The 17,337-nt window shown below is 36.3% G+C and overlaps 2 protein-coding genes across 2 annotated transcripts in view; both read left to right on the forward strand.

The window, feature by feature from the left end:
- LOC148775860 (uncharacterized) overlaps positions 1-10,404 on the forward strand; it is a 43,211-nt gene extending 32,807 nt beyond the window's left edge. Inside the window, exons 2-4 of the mRNA XM_088842738.1 lie at positions 9,174-9,290; positions 9,568-9,699; positions 10,118-10,404. Of these exons, the coding sequence (XP_088698864.1) occupies positions 9,174-9,290; positions 9,568-9,610 (160 nt within the window). The 3' untranslated portion in view covers positions 9,611-9,699; positions 10,118-10,404. The remainder of the gene's footprint in view (positions 1-9,173; positions 9,291-9,567; positions 9,700-10,117) is intronic.
- A 4,350-nt stretch (positions 10,405-14,754) lies between these two features.
- The window catches only part of LOC129556287 (uncharacterized), a 78,453-nt gene continuing 75,870 nt past the window's right edge, over positions 14,755-17,337 (forward strand). The window contains exon 1 of the mRNA XM_088842737.1: positions 14,755-15,670. The gene's annotated coding sequence lies outside the window, so the exon portion shown is untranslated. The remainder of the gene's footprint in view (positions 15,671-17,337) is intronic.

A 17,337-nucleotide genomic window follows, 5' to 3' on the forward strand; every position in this document is an offset into this window, starting at 1 on the left:
TGTACGGGTTTATGACTGGAGAACTAGATGCTGTATCTAATGAAACAGCTGTTGTCCATCTTGAGGTCTGACACTTCACAGACCTAAAAAAAGACAAACAGTAATTTCAATGAATTCATTTAAAAAGTACAGAAAATTACCTAGATTTTGGATTTTTACCAATATATACAATATTTTTATCGATATATGTGTATATACAAATATACATACACTCATCTGATTAGAGGCTTAATTTAAAATTTCCAGGTAAATATTAAATTTGAAAAATTAAGAGCTCATAGTAGAAACTAAATAGCCATGGACAGATATATGACACAGATAAGAAACATTTTCAAACCAGCCATTGTTAAGCCGTATTCTTTTTTCTTTTTTCATGAACTTTTTATTTTATATGGAAGTATAGCCAGTTAACAATACTGTGACAGTTTTAAGCAAAGAGTGAAGGGGCTCAGCCATACAGACACATGCATCCATTCGCCCCCCACCGCCCCCTATCCAGGCCACCACATAACATTGAGCCGAGTTCCACCTGCTATACAATAAACCTTATTCTTTCTGCCTTATTATAATTCTTCCAGTTTACTAGTTATAATATTCCTAACATTTTTTAGGGAAAAAATCCTAAGCATAGCTATTTTTAGCACAATGTTTTAAATATATGATAATCATCAAGTACAAAACAGTCTTAGAACACTTTGTCCATAAGAGATACTCAAAAAACATCATTTATTTCAATTAGAAAACAGTCTTCAGGATGGACATGTGCACACTACTACATTTAAAATGGATAACCAACAACGCCCCACTGTATAGCACAGGGAACTTGACTCAACTCTGCTGTGTTTATGGCAGCCTGGATGGGAGGGGAGATTGGGGAAGGATGGATCGTGTATGGCTGGGTCCCTTCACTGTTCACCTGAACTATCACAGCACTGTTAATTGGCTATACCCCAATACAAAATAAAAGGTTAAAAAATAAAAATAAATTTTAAAAAACAGCTTTTACAATCAATGTAGAACAAATATTTAATATTTTATATTCTTACCATTTTAACTCACAGATTATAAGAACACACAGAACATGAGAGAGTAAAAAAAAAAGTAATTCTCAAATTTGTTCAGGTGGCAGAATAATTGGTTCTAAGTACCATTCATTCCCATTAAATCTTTAACAATTACCATAACTTTAGTGGCTTAAAACAACAGAAATGTATTATTTTACAGTTCCAGAAGTCAGAAGTCCCAAATGGGTCTCAGTGGGCTAAAATCAAGGTGTAGACAGAGCCTCTAAGGAAGAATTTGGAGCCTTTCTGGAGCCTCCAAGGAAGAATCTGTTTTCTTGGCTTTTCCAGCTTCTAGAGGTTGCCTTCATCCCTTGGCTTGCGGCCCGCTTCTATCTTCAAAGTCACCAATGGCTGGTTGAGTCTTTCTCCCATCTCACCACTCTGACACTGACTTTTCTGCTTCCCTCTTCCACATCTAGAAAAACTGTGGAATTATATTGGGTCTACTCATAATTCAGGATGGTCTATTTTTAGGTCATGTGAGTAGCAACCTTAATTCTGTCTGCAACTTGAATACCCCTTGCCACATAACAACATATTCACAGACTCTAGGGGTTAAGATGTGGACTTCTTTCAGAGAACCAGTATCCTGCCAACCATATAAACGAACCATTTTCCTCTGCTTTTCTTCAGGAACTCCATCGACCATCATCTAACTCGAACAAAATTACATGCAAACAGTTCACACGTGCACACAATTTCAGAGACGGGGGGCCTGCAATTATCAACATATTCTGAACGTTTAAGAATCACTGGACTAGCTCATAGAATATCCATGTTCCACAGAAGGATCTTTTGATAGTATCAACAATGCCAAATTTTAGACTGGCTTTTTAACATGTATATTTTTAGCTTTGATCAGAAAACCTTGATATGTTTAAAGTTTTTTTCTTGTATTTCCTCTCTATGTATTTTTTAAAAGCAGCTCTAATCATCCTAATTATACCTCTACATCTTGCACTTATAAACAGTTTTCCAGTTGGTATGCATCATTTTGTGATGATGCTAACAGTAAATCCAGTGATTTTCCCACAATTAATAATCTTACTACTATTGGACATTCCAACACAATCCTCCCTTTCTGCTACTTAGTACTATATTTAATATTCTGGGCATCTTCCTGTATAGATCTTTTCCCATAGTTCAGATTTATTTCATCTAAACTAGATTCCTGAAATTGGAATTTCTGGCAGGAAAGATGAATATTTCTATCACCCTTTTTATTATTGCTAAATTACTTTTCAAAAGACCTTACATTGACACCAACCTTTCCTCACTCATACCATCAATGTGAAGGTTTTTTTTTTTTAACGGCTTTTGTGCACTGAAAAGAATATTCAGAGGTCATTTAAATTCTTATCAAAGTTATGAGCTAAAAGACTTAGTTCTTGACTTTTAAATTCAAGTTGAAGCTCTGGTTAGTCTTTGTAAATTTTACCAGCAATCACTTTCAAGGAAGCTTTTAAAGGTCTCTTAAATATTTAGTTTTTAGAATTTTATAACTTCTATAACTTCTGCTTTCCTTAAGTACTTAAAGATGGATTAATAAACAAAACCTCTCCAAGAACTTATTTTAAAAAGAAAAACAAGAAAAACCTGTATTTGTTTGTCTTCTTTTGCTGTGTATTTGTTAACTGTTCTGTTTTTCCTATAGACCTCTTATTAACCCTTTATCTGCTTTACATGTTAAAAAATATTTTTTGATTTGTCATGTGTCTTTACCATTTATAGCAAAATTTTTCCTGTGTGTATGCATTTTTTGTGTAACTAACAATGTTCTCCAAGATTCTGTGTTGAACCTTTCTATCATTCTACATACCTCCTGCAGTGATCTCATTCAGTCCCACAGTTTAAACTACCATCTACAACTATAATTAGTAGTTACTACAACTACAGTTAGTCAAGTTGTAGTAAATAGATAAAATTCTAGTAAATCTATAGATAACAGCGTACACCTGAACTTCCCCTAAAGTTCCAGACTTCCAAATCAAAACACCAATCCTAATATCCAGTTATCTCTCCAGAGGATGGGAGGATTGTACTTAACCCAGAGGCATATAAAAATCAACATTTCACATGTCAAATTCCATCAAGCCTGTTCTGTTTTTCCCTATCTCGGGAAATAGTACACCAGAAACCGAGAAGTCCTACCTTCCTTCTCTCTCTTCTCCATATACAAAGGCTCCTAAACCTCTTTAGTCTCAGCTTCAACTTTCTCCATCCTAGCTGACTCTGCTTGATCCATATGGGCATTGAATTTGCTGGTCCTTTTGGCACAGGACATTAACATATGCTCTTTTGCCTAGAGAGGTCTTCCATTTTTTGGCCTACCTAATTCCTAAGTCTCAGTTTAACTGTCCCTCCTTCAAAAGTGTTAGTTGCTCAGTTGTGTCTGACTCTTTGCAACCCCATGGACTGTAGCCCACCAGGTTTCTCTGTCCATGGAATTCTCCAGGCAAGAATACTGGAGGGGGTTGCCATTCCCTTCTCCAGGGGATCTTCCTGACCCAGGGATCGAACCCCGATCTCCTGCATTGCAGGCAGATTCTTAACCATCTGAGCCACCAGGGAAGCCCTACATAACACAGAGTAGATGCTAAACAGTTACCTGTAAATAGTTACACATTAAAACTGAAGAAGTAAATCCAATTTTATATTTCATTTCACCATCATTTCGAATCTGTGCTTCAAGTACATTTAATCTCCTGCCTGGATACTAGTGATACCATAGCCTCTGAAGGACTTTCTATCGCTGCTCTTGCACTTTCTAATCTGTTCTCCAGTACCCTTGTTAAAGTGAATTTCTAAAATATAAATCTGATATTACTCATTGGTTTCAGATTTTTCAATTGCATCAATATACAAGTGACATGTAAGGCCCTTCATGGTTAATCCTCTATCCACTTGATGAGGCTGCTGCTGCTGCTAAGTCGCTTCAGTCGTGTCCGACTCTGTGTGACCCCATAGATGGCAGCCCACCAGGCTCCCCCGTCCCTGGAATTCTCCAAGCAAGAACACTGGAGTGGGTTGCCATTTCCTTCTCCATTGATGAGGCTAACCTTTCCCAACTCCTCCAAAGGCATCTAGACCACAAATCACACAAACTACCTGAATCTTCTTGACCATGCCAGGTTCCTTCTGACTCTTGGTTTCTTACATTCCCATGATTCTGCTCAAAATGCTTTGAAAGGCCTATTTCTGCTCTCTCTTTTACACCGGGACAATTCCAATCCTTTAAGTCTTCACCAAGATATCCTTCAAGACACAGCTCAACCACCACCTCCTAGAAAGCTTTCCTGAGCCACCTATTCCTAACCTGAGTTAAATGTTCTTCCTATACACTTCAAATTATCATTTTAAAGAATTTATCTTTCCTCTGTTGGATTTTCAGCTCCTTGCTAACAGGGATTACATATTTCTCATCTCTATATATCCTGTTCACACATTTGACTAATCTGTGTGCCACTACATATCAAACTCATCAAAACATAGCTACCTTTTGAGAACCAGTATTCCCCCTTATGAGAAATCATCTAATAAATAAAAAAGAAAATCAATTAGAAAAGCATAAAAATATTCAAGATTATTTATAATAACTAAAAATTGGAGACAACGTAGATATCCATCAACAGAGGAATGGTAGAATCTACTAAATGATAATGTAGCAGAGAAATTCAGAATGAGATTGTAAAACTAACATAGTAACTCAGATGCTTCTTACATGTTAAGTGGAAAAAGACAAAACTATTTCATATTGTGACCTTATAAAATTATATGTCAGTTCAGTTCAGTTCAGTTGCTCAGTCGTGTCCGACTCTCCGCGACCCCATGAATCACAGCATGCCAGGCCTCCCTGTCCATCACCAAATTATATGTACAGACATTTATTAAGGGAACATGAAAATTACATGAGAATTTGTTAATGTGAATTGTGATTTGACTTTATTCAGAACTATAAATTGCTGTATCTTCTCAATTATAGTTATAATAAAGATAATTTAAAATTAAACCCATGTTATTAACAGATACATATATTAGTGTATGCATATTTTAATGTGCATAGACACATATATATTTCCTAACTCTGTCTCCTAAAAGGTCCAAGAAGCAGCAATGAACCTAACCTTGGTCTCTAATACCATATTCACTAAGAGGAAACGGTTCTTTAGAGAAAAAGCTAACTCCAGGGTTAGGGCAGGAGCTAGACTGGAAACATCTTACTATACCAGAAAGCAAGTAAGTATTCCCAGAAAATGATGTAGGCACACCACAAAGGCATAGGACCCAGATTAAAGGTGCTCCCACTAGCTGAATCTAGGACAATTCAAACACCAAAGCTAATCAAATACAGACTTTAAAATAGAGGTGAAAGGTCATGATGTGTGTAACTTACCTTGAAATGGTTCAGAAAAAAATGTACAAAACATACACATACAAATATAGATAGAACACAAGGAAACAAAATACAGAAGTGTAAAAACACAGGAATTCATAAGTTAATTGCAGATAATAAACAGAGGAGAAGAAAGGGCCCTCTGTTTGCAGTAGAATGCTGTGGACTGACTGGTCAATATCAAAGGACTTAATAGATTTGTTGACTCATGTTACAACCATCATTGTAGAACTATATTGGCAGTAACATATCCTAAATTTAAATGGGAACTTTGATGAGTAAGATGTATCTTCAAGTATTTCCCCACAGATTGCTTATTTGCCAGGAAGGAAAAAAAAAAAACAGTTAATCATACATTGGAGAATTCTGGCCACATAAAGACCAGTAATCAAAATGAACATCATCAGTGAGGGACATATGGCTATCACATGCTTCCAGAAGTGGTCCTCAGAAGGATGCAATATCACCTGTATTTAGGGATCAAGGGCCAAGATGTATGTAACTTAACCTCAAATGGTTCAGAAAAAAATTGCATATAAAGAGACATATTTGGAGAGAGACAGAGAATTTGCAAAAGAGCAAGTAAATGATACCAGTGTTCTCTGAACTATTCCTATTTTTGCAACTTTTTGTAAATTTAAAATTATTTCCAAGTAAAAAAAGTTTTTTTTTTTAAAAATTAAGTCCACCTCAGAAAAACAAGACCAACAGGAAAATAAAAGCTATGTAGCTTTTACATCCGTGCAGTTTGCATCTATGCAAACTGGTTTTAAAACATTAACCAGTGTATACTGAGTTTTCAGGTTACTGTTCACAGTGTTTTAAGAGGCTTCATTCTTCCTTAATAGATGAACAGACCTGTAACTTTCACAGTTTATCTAAATAAGCTAATATGTTGAAGCCAACATTCCATCAGTTGCAGCTTATTCTTAAGAAACAGCAGAAGGGGAAAAAAGCATCGAAATTACAAGACCTCTGCTCTCCACAATACCCATACTCTTCATTTGCTGGTGATTGCATGGCAGTTTCCAAAGTAAAACCTCAAATTTTAAATTATGACTTCAGTTTTACTCTTATGACAAGTCAGGAAGAGTATGCAGAGAAACAAACTAGGTGCGTGGAAAGGGGTGGGAGTAGGGTGACTAACTCTTCACTGTACTGAAGATGAAAGAAAGCGGAAAACTTCTGCCCCAGTTGAGTCCCTAAACAATTGAGTTCGTTCTTTTCATCAAGTGTATCACTGTGCAAAGTATTAAAGTTCAAGGAAGGTATTCTTATTAGTGTTTTACCTGGGAATCTGAAGATCTGAAGTAAAAGTGCTCTTTTTCCTTCGCTTTCAAGTTCAGTTCGGGAATTTGCACCCCCTTGTGGTCAAACATAAAATTCTTCATTTTCAAAACCATTTTTTTTTTTTTCCAGTTAGGTTTTTTTTGTTCTGGCATAAGAACCGAGTTACTTGACTTTGTTTTCTCCCATGTTAGTGAATCAAGAAACTTTAATGAAGGATTTTTAAATCCTTTTTTTGTTAAATAGGATCTGAAACAAACAGGACTTAATTCTTCTAAAAGTGACCTCTATATAAACTTTAGTCTGTGCAAAATGGAGACAATAATTACACCTACCTCCTGAGTTATTATGAAGATTCAAGGAGAAAATGGACATACATGCTTAGCTGACATACAGTACCTAGTAGGTACTCAATAAATGTTATTATTTATTAATATCAGCATTTTGGAATTCTCCTGACATAATAAATCTTAAAAGTGGATGGACTGGATAAAAATTTTTACCAATTCATGATATACTAGTACAGTCTTGCAAATAAGTTCCCCCAAATATACCACTTATCCAGACTACAGCTAGCTGATTCTCTCCACAGGTATATTGTTAAATTACAAACAATATGTGTTTATCTCTAGATGATAGAAATCTGGATGGCTTTATACTTTAGAGTGGCCTGATTTTTTCCCCTTTTCTCCCTTTAATAATTAGAGCAGTAAAACTATTCCATTTTCATAGGTTACTCTTATGAAATGGCAAAATAAATTATTATTCATCTGACAGAAATTATCACTCCATTTGGCAAAAATAATTTGCCTGGCTGATTTATCATTTTAAGAGGCTCTTGAACACAAATGCTAATTCCTAATGGCCCTAACTGTAATCTGGTCTTTGAAACACCTCTAAAGAAACCATCTTCAAAGATTAGTGTTAATGACTGACCCACAACAATAGCTAACATTTACTAATATACCATGCATTGTTCAAATACCTTTAATATATTAGCTCATTCACATCCTTAAAACAACTGGATGAAGTACTAGCATTAATCCTTTTACAAAAGATCAAACTGAGAAAAAAGTAACTCTTGTAGGGTCCCAAAGCTACTACACAACAGATGAGCTCCAACCCAAGCAGTTTGGTTCCAGAGTTCATTCACTTAACCAGTACACAAAAAGTACCAGAGAGATGTAAGTCACATACTATGCAGCCATGATACTACTTGATGATGTCAAATTATTAAATTATTAAAATCCATTTCTCTTCTGATTGTACCTCAGTAATGCAAACCATTTCCTTACTTCTTAGTACTTGAGGCATTTTCACACTCGTCTAATTTAACTCTCACAATGATGTATGTTTTTGTATACTCAAACAGCTATGATTCATCACAAGTTGTTTTACAATAAAAACTAGGAAAAAGTGTAACAATGCCCCAGATTTTTAACTGTTGGATTCTTTAGAGAATTCATAATAACTTGGGATCAGGAAAAAAGCAACCAGTTTTAAAATAATCTTAAAATGTAATCATTTAAGATCAAAGGCAGTCTTTTTTTTTTTAATCTTAACTAGCCTGGCAACAGGTGAAATAACTCTCTCAAGCAAATAAATAGTTAAAAGGTTTTTAAAGAAGGTATTCGACAGCTCATCATCATTTACCGTCCTACCACAGTGCCCAGTTTTTTTGACACTGGATAGATCGGCGTAGGTCTTGTGCTTCTGTTTAGTAGTTTTACGACTTTGGGGCGAGTTTCTTAAATCTGTGTCTCAGGTATCATCTTGTGTAAAATAAAGATAATGCCTACTTCACAGAGCTGTTGCGGGCAATAAACATGATCATTCCGTAAAGCGTTTAGTTAGCACCAAGGCAGCCCAGAGTACAGTCAATACAATGTATCTAGTTATTACTTTACCAATGCGTGGCACAATAGAAACCCATCTTTGCTAGATTAAACCATTTTTTAAAAATCCCCCTAAGTGATCCCCAAAACTGCCCATAACCCATTCACCTCTCCAAACCCCGGCAGAATGTTTAAGAACGAGAAGACAGTGAGACTAGATTCAATCAAAAGTTGCAGAGCAAGGTAGAGAATGACCCGGCCTCCAGAATCTGACAGATGCGGACTCGTACACGTGATTGCTACCTGTGCTACCTTAGGGAAATTACTTAAACTCTTTGGGCCTTGGTTTCACGGTCTGCAAACGGAGAATAATAACAGTACCTACCTCATAAAGTTGTTCTGCGGCTTAAGTGCGATAGCTCCCGTAAAGCGTTGACTTACAGCAAGAACTCTGCAAACAGGCGGAGCTGCTCTAAAGTACACGTGTATCCATATACACGCTCCCAGACACATTCCGTTGTTAGGAGTTTAGACACGCAATAAGCTGTTTCTCTTTTCACCTAAGCTGCACCCCTGTTTGTTTTCCTTGAACAGTAGAATAAATGCCTACCGATTGATAATGTCACCTACGGACCCTCGGGCCCACAGCCCCCACGGCCCCTCCAGCCCCGCGGCTGAGCACAGGAGCTGCACGCACGCGCAGGAAAAGAGGTAGGGCTACCGCGGCTGAGGAAGCGAAGGGAGAGAGGCGACCACGCGAGGATTCTGCGCATGTTCAAGGCGAGGGGTTGGAGTAGGAGTTTGCGCATGCGCAGAAGTGTCGGGAACGCTAGCGTAGTCGGGGTTAGGAGGCGGTATTGACAGCTGTGGAGGCAGCCCGCGTTCCCGGCATGCCCCGGGGCGGCGGGGTTGGCTCTAACGAATTTGAATGAGGAGCCTCAGCGCTTTCGGCGCCATTTTCGAGTGATGCCTGATCTCATCAATCTAGCGGGAGAGACGGAGTAACCTGTCCGAGACTACAGCGCCTCTAAGACTCGGCCGAAAAATCTCTAAAAAAATCCCAAAAATTTACTTAGAGCAAAGGGCACTTGGCGGAGCCTCGTCAGGGTTGGCGCAGCGGGTAAGAGCCTGAAGAAGTAGCAGAGCGGGACTCGGGAGGTGGCAGTGGTGGGACCGGCAGGCGGTGGGGGGGGTGCAGGGAGTGGGGCAGTGGGTCCGACTTCATTTTAATCGCAAAAAAAAAAAAAGTGCAGGGAAGATAGGGTTGGGGGTAATTGGCTGTCTGAGTGGGCGGCGGCGGGCGGCTGAGGCGGGAGCGCGGGGAGTCGCGGGCGTGGGGGAGGGGAGCTGCAGTTTGAGCGGGACGCGGACGCGCTGCGGCTCCGCGGCCGCCGCCCAGCGGATCTGTCAGCGGGACCCCCCGCCCGCGGCCGCGGCCGGAGCGCGCTGGGGCCCGGCCGGCCGCGGCTCCTTGACAGGAGGAGGGGGACGGCGCCGCGTCCCCCGCCGTTGGCCAGCCGAGCCTACCTTTATCGCAGTTTCCCCGGCCCGCGGCGGCCGTCTTCCCGTGACAAGAAACTTGAGGTCGGGGGAAAACTGAGGACCCGGCGTAGCGGGTGCCTCCGGTCCGACGCTCGGACAGTCCTCCCCGCGGGACCCAGCCGTGTGTATCGTCGCCTCTGACGCCAAAGCGGGAGATGCCCTCGCGATGTGAGTCTGTCCACGCCGCCCTCCGGCTCCGCGCCCCTGGGTCCCGGCAGGGGTAGCACTGACCCGCGTCTGGCTTTTCCAGTTTGGGCAAGATGGGGCGGGGGCAGTTTTGAGGTTTTAGCGGGCTCCTAGGAAAGATGCTGGACTTTCGCTTTTTGCTCGGGATTATGGTCTTTTGCTCTCACGGTGTCGTCCTTTCGGGGTGGGGGGTGGGGGCGGGGGGAGTGTTCTTGGGTGAGACGAAAGATGGGGCTTCGACCTTGCTATTTCCTTCTCCGAGCCACACTTTTCTTAGAAGACTTTTTCCTTCTCCAGCCTTTGAAACATGTCGCAAGGAAAAAAAGGCAATCTTTGAAACTGTGTTGATGTTTTCCTCCCGAAAAGTGTTTCCCCGGAGAACTTAACGGTAATTTTGCAATCCCCACCTTTTCTTGGGAGCGCTCTTGACTTCGAGGCGGAGGGGAAAGGGCTGTTATTTGCCTTTCCCTTTAGTGATTTTTTTTTCCTCCTCGTAGTTTCTACCAATTTTTGCTCGACTGCACTTGAATGATTTCAGCCAGTGACGGCTTTAACTTTAATACTTTATAGGTAGATAATGGCCTTTGTAAAATTCCTGATTAAAAATGTACTGGATCTTAAATCCTTTTCTGCGCTGAAGGCACCCAGATTAACCCTTTGCTGCTGTGATGTATTGCGTATGGGGCGCGCGACTCGGTTGCGAATATGCAGGAGTTGATTTTTGCAGCAGCTATTCAATTGTTCGAAAAAGAGGAATAACGCTTTCAGTCACACACTTATTAGGACTGCCTGCCTTAAGTTTACCTCCCCCCCCCCCGCCCCTGATATAGCAATTGATTGAGTTCTTATTTCTGTAAAAGATTGGGGGACCCGCCCTCACTTAGAATCTTTCCGCGAAGAGAATAGGAGAGCACACTGTGATGTTTTTCAAATGGTGTCTAACGGAGCTCCCAAAACACCGAACTTGTTACCCCTGATTGGCTGGAAGGAAGCGGGACTGGGGGGTTTGAATGTTGAACACTAGATTATAATTCTTGACTTTCCAAAAAATTACACTTTTAGAAAACCACGTAATGAAACGTTAAGACGAGGAATTTAAAAGCTGGTGTGTAGTATTTTTTTCGTCCATAAAGGATTTTCGAGTGATTTCGAAATGTATATTAAAAGTAAAACCTAGAGAAGACAATTTTCGCAAAATTGTAATTCTGCTGGCTGAGATTACAAGACTTTTATATATTTGCCCCTGTTCTCTGTTGGTTAAAAACTGAGTTTGGGGTTCTTTTTTGTTCCTCTGACAGAAAATTTTCATCTTAAGCCACATGTATTTGTCAGATGCAGATTACGGAGGAATTGTTTCCTTTATTTCCATGAAAAGAAACTTTAATTTTCTTAATGTTAAGAATGAGCCTTTCCACAGTTCCCACAGAAATTGAATACATTTTTTAAACGTTTCATAGATAATTTAAAATATATAGGTTTTGCTAATTTAGCCATTGCAATGGACTTAAAACCTTATTTACAAGAAATATATGTTGCTTAATTTAGACAATACAACAGGTAAGTAGCACAGGTGCAGTGTGTATGATTTCATTCATAAATTCATTATGAAGAAATGTATAGCATACAACACTGTGGATGTGTTGTGTTTTATTTGGTTGATTTTCAGTTGATTTTTGTTTGATGTTGCTTCAGACAACCGTCAGTGTATTTGTTTATTACAAAGCTTGTCATTCCGTTTAATTGTATCTTGATAAAAGGCGGGTGTGGTTTACAAAGAAAATCAGTAAACTCACTGATAAACAAGATAGCCATAGATGGGTTTTGAAAGATTTTTTAATAGAAATTTATACTTTTTATGAATAGTAATTGAAATTTTGAAACTTAGGAGTTTGTATTCTTACATTAGGTCAAATATCCATTGTTAGAAAATATTCAGATGAAAAGATCCTAGGACTTTTTTTTATAAATCTCTGTAGATCTAAAAATATAATTTATGTTAATAAGTGGAATAGCTGAGTTTATAAATCATATTATTTTATGTTGCCTTCAAAACAGGAATTAGAACGACACAACCTATGTTCATTACTTTTTTCCAGAGCTGTTTATTTTGAATCATCTGTTGAAAATTTCATGAGATGCTAATTATCCTCTCTAAAATTTGCCTTAATGAAATTGTATGAAACTATTTCTATTTTTAATGTAATTTTACCTGAAATACCAGAGTCAGTAGCTTTTGCTGTTTTAGGTTTTGAGCTTTAATTTTCATTCAAATTATTATGTGACTTGTAGAGTTTTGAGGGTGGGGTGGGGAAAGACTTTATAAATTCCATCAGGCTGGTTATGTTTTGGTTTATGGGGTTTTTTGTTTGTTTTAGGAGGTGATAGGTGCGGGATTGTTACTTTTAATAAGCCATCTTGAAAAGAGTGAAGAGATTCCTTTATTGTAAATACTACACTGAAGCTTGAGAACACACTAGCACCTAAATAAAATCCACAGCATTCACAATATTTTCCCATTTACGTGGTGCTAGTAAGAGGAAGATTTTGGTTTTAGGCTTGTGGGCATGTAGATATGAGTGTATATTAAGTATATTAACTATATTCCTCTGCAAAAATGGACAGTTCTAGTTTACTTTTTACTGTAAGGACTAGAAAAGTCTTACATTACCACAGGAAAACAATGGTGGGGAAAGGTGTTGATACTGTAACTCAACTCTTTTTAAAGCAATGTTTGCATGTTTTGGGGCAGAGGGAACTAGAGAAGGCAAGGTATCAGTCTTCCTGGTAGCATTGATCTTCATTTGTTTGCCCTTCCTTCTGTTTTATAAAAGTCCGGTTTTAGACTTTGCCTTAATGCTGAGAAGTTGTCTTAGTTGTACATTTACAAAATGTAGCCTCAGGTGTTTGTGTGTAACAGCTTTTTTCCTAATCAAATTAATAATCACTTCTAATGTTCATCTAGAGCTAAGGATGAAAATTTCAAAGTAGCTTTCATATTCTGGAGCCCTTCTTTCATCATGCTTTGTGTACTGCATTTTTGTTTGTTTTTGGTTTTGTGGAGACATACATATTTTTATCTCTGTGTAAAGCAATATGTAATAACTGTTCAGAATGTCACAAAATAACTTCAATCAGAAATACTAGTCAGTTGATTTGGTTTACAAAAGAAAAAGAATGCCCAGTGACTATATTAGATATTTCTTCTACATGATACATAAGATATTTCTTCCAGTTAAAAATACCAGTATAAACTTAAACACGATTTTGAAATTTTATTCTATAAAAAAATTGTCTTATTTTAAAATACTGGCCTAAAATTGACTGTCCCTTTTTTTTTCCTTTTGTTAAATGAAGCTTGAGTAATCGTCACTGATTTCTCTTTAACCCTTTTTTAGAAGAAACAGATTATTGGTCTGATTATAACTAGAAAACACCATCTTAGAATTATCAGAGTATTACTATAGATGTAGTTTTACTTTGTTTTAATTCAGCAAACTTAGAAACACTATGTGCCAGGCAACAATTTTGGCATGTAATTAGAATTCAGACTATGGCTTTCTGAGATTTGATAGCCCCAAATCCCTTAAGACCAAAGGAAATCAGTAATAAACTACCACTTTTCTTTCAGATAAGTGTCAAAATGAAATTAAGCTGCTTTTGCATTTTTTACAAGTGACAGTACTAGAACTTTAAAATCATTATTAATATTAACAAGTAAATCAGTTGTAGAGTATCACATTACTAATATGTGTTTATGGATTTTTCTTATTATTTGTATGAACAAATGACTGTAGAACTTTCCTAAGAATACTGCTCTCTGGTAGGGAAATGATTTTCTCTTGTCTTTTTTTTTTTCTTTGCCTGTATTAAAGATACTTTAAAGCATCTTTCTTTTAGAAGGACAAGTTTAAAGTATTAGAATTGATATTAAATAGATATGTGAATTTTAGTCTTAATATTTTTTATCAAATTCTGAGACATTAAATACACTTTTGTTTAATCCTGTCCCATTTCACTAAAGAGTCTTTGTACTGGAAAGACTTGTCGTAGGTTCAAAGTGTAAAAAGCTGTGTTTTGTAATAGATTTGAATTTTAGTATTTCAAAATTTTTTAACATCTTTTTTATCAAATCATTTGGTTTAATATTTGTCTCCTGTCTGAATCTCTTTCCACTTTATTATTTAGTGCTTTTTCTTTCCCTGCTATTTAAAATCTTAACATTTGGCATGGAATACATATTGGTTTCTTCTATTATCCTGTGATTTTTAAAATTAAGATAGCTTCATTTTCTATATAATCACATATAGAAAACTGTATCTTTGAGGAAGACTGCAGGAATTATTCTAGTATTTTTAAATGTCATGGTTTCAGGATTAGTGTTTGAGTTATATATGTGTGTTTTTTGTCATTAAACAATCATATTTCGCTGCAGAGGAATAAAGGATTGTTTTATTTTAAATAAAAATGGAAAACTCAGAAGGTTGTGGTTCACATATATGTATTATAAGCCTTTGGTAATTAACTAATATTTTTATACAGTTGATCATCACTAAGTTATTAAGATTCAGGTAAAACAAATGAAGATACCCTTACGTACATATAGTTACACCATCTCTACTTGGACAAGTTAAACGAAACAGTAGCTCAGCATTCATCCATTTATTATTTACAAATATTTTAATTTGTTTTAAAAGTAAATTCTAAATATTCTTCTGTTAGATTGTAACATCTTAAAACATTTGGAAATAGCAGTGTTGTTATTCACTCAGGCTTGAAAAAAGACTAAAGTTAAAAATAGTGGTAATTTCTGTCATTAAAGCATAATTTGGGAAGAAAAGTAGATAAAAATTTGTCTCTATCCCTTGAAAACTTTTTAAGCTGTGGATTTTATGAGTTTGAGAAGCATAGACAAACTATATTTCTATTTTCTTCATGGAGTCTTCTTGACCAGTCCTCTAACAACTACCTACATAAATACACACTCATCTACACTGCTTTCAAAATGAATGCCCTAAAGAGAAATGAAAGCAGAAACATATTAATCTGATTTGTTTGAAGAGGCTTCGGATGATAAAGCATATCACAGGTGTTTCTAATCAAGATATTTCTATTTTTAAAACGTTATTTTCAAGTTAGGGTTTCTTTGAACATAGGCAAGATTGGGGTTGTTTTGAAGATCTTACCTCTGTGTTCAGGGATCAACTGTGAAACTGCAGGAGGCGGAAATCTGTTGAGTGTCTTCATGCTATAATACATGACATTTTTATTGCAGGTTTTGACCTTTAGGAGAGAGCCAGTTCTGGAGAACAAGCTAACTTCTCTGATTGAACATATAATGCATTGGAACATAATAGGAGATTAAGGTATACTAATGAATTTTAAAAGCATACAATTTTATATCCTTGCAATATAATTGAGCTAGGTAGTTTGTAAAGCTAGAACTTTTTGGTAAGCTAAAATCAATAAAGATTTATTAATAGATAGAAATCATGGAGTGAAGTGGCCACAGTTGAGTTCTCTATTTATTAAAACTTCAGTTTTTTTTTATATATATAATTAATGTTCTTATCATTTGGTCTTTGGTCCAACTCCAAGTGAATTCACTTATTCTAAAAATGAATGTATATATAATCTTTCTTTTTTCTTCTTAAGGTTATTATTACATTGTTATATGTAAAAGACTTAAGTAGTGGATTTTTCATATTATAAAATGGTAGATTTAAATCAAATAGAATTTGGTGCTTTGCTTTGCTCTTTGACAGGTATAGTAGTAGATGAGCCTGCAAAATCAGATAAAATTAATGAGAATGTTTTAAGAGATTTGAAGTATTCCAAGTACTGTCCTAACCAAAAGTGGCAATTTGGTTGAAACTGAAAAACCCACTTTCCTAAGCAGAAACTAGCCTCTTACTCATAGGACTCTGAGTAAAATACTTAAATTGTTCATATCAAAAGTTGCAAACTGTTTAAAAATAAACTGTAGGATTCCAAAACTTCCAGTGACTTGTCTTTACCTCCAAAATACTTTATCACAGATAAAATGATTTATACTTTGCTAGCATGTTTATTTGCTTTGAAAGAAGATTTATTTAATAGTTTTAATTGAAATTTTCAGACACTTACCTATTAAAATTTTGGCTGTCTTCTGAATTGTAATCTGGTGTAATGAGAATTCACTGTATTATAGTGAATTCTTTGGTTAATTTTTGAGTAGTAAAGTACAACATGAAAAATTATTAACCATAATGTTTTTTAAAATGCTATTTGCTAAATAAAGTGGGGTTTACTAAAAAAAAAAAAAACACTAATTTTTTTCTTTAAATTTTTTCACCTAAAAAATGCTTACTTTATGTATTTAAGATACAGGAAATTACAAAGGTTTGTTTTCATAAGAAAAGTGTAATTTAGTCTTAAGAGTGAAGTGTATTTATCATATGGTCCTAGAACTGTTTTTATCTTTAAAAAGTGTTTTTAAAAAAATATTTTAAGTGTATTATCAGATGTGTGTTTTTAAATGTTTGAACATTGAGATACATATCAAAATAAAAAATTAGATATTTCTGTTTCATTTGATAATCCAGGAGTGTGAATCTGTTAACAGTTATAGTTAAGTAAAATGTTAAAATTTGATAGAAATCAGTTTGATATAAAAGTGAAGTTCAAATATTGGTGTCACTGTACTGTAAAGTGGTTGTTTGAGATAAATACAAGATGCAGAAAGTCTTTATAACTTTAATTTGAGAATGTTATTTTTTAAAAAGCAGCTTAATTTGGATAGAATGAAAATGACTACAATTTTTTCCTCTTTAACTTAACCAGTGTATTCTAGGTGAGAGAATATTAAAATGAAAAGTAAAAAATATAATTTCTGGGGAAGAGTGAAAAAATATAATTATCTAAGGGGAAAAAAAATCCAAGTTCAGCTTCTCACTTTCAATCCAGATATCTTTATACACAGCCTTAAATGGGGGAAGAGAGACAGCTTTTGAGTTTATATTGTGAAAAAGATGTAAATCCACACAGTTATTCT

This window comes from Moschus berezovskii, chromosome 13 (genome assembly GCF_049115385.1).
Source record: "Moschus berezovskii isolate FMDL1 chromosome 13, NW_MosBer_1.0, whole genome shotgun sequence".
NCBI lineage: Eukaryota > Metazoa > Chordata > Mammalia > Artiodactyla > Moschidae > Moschus > Moschus berezovskii.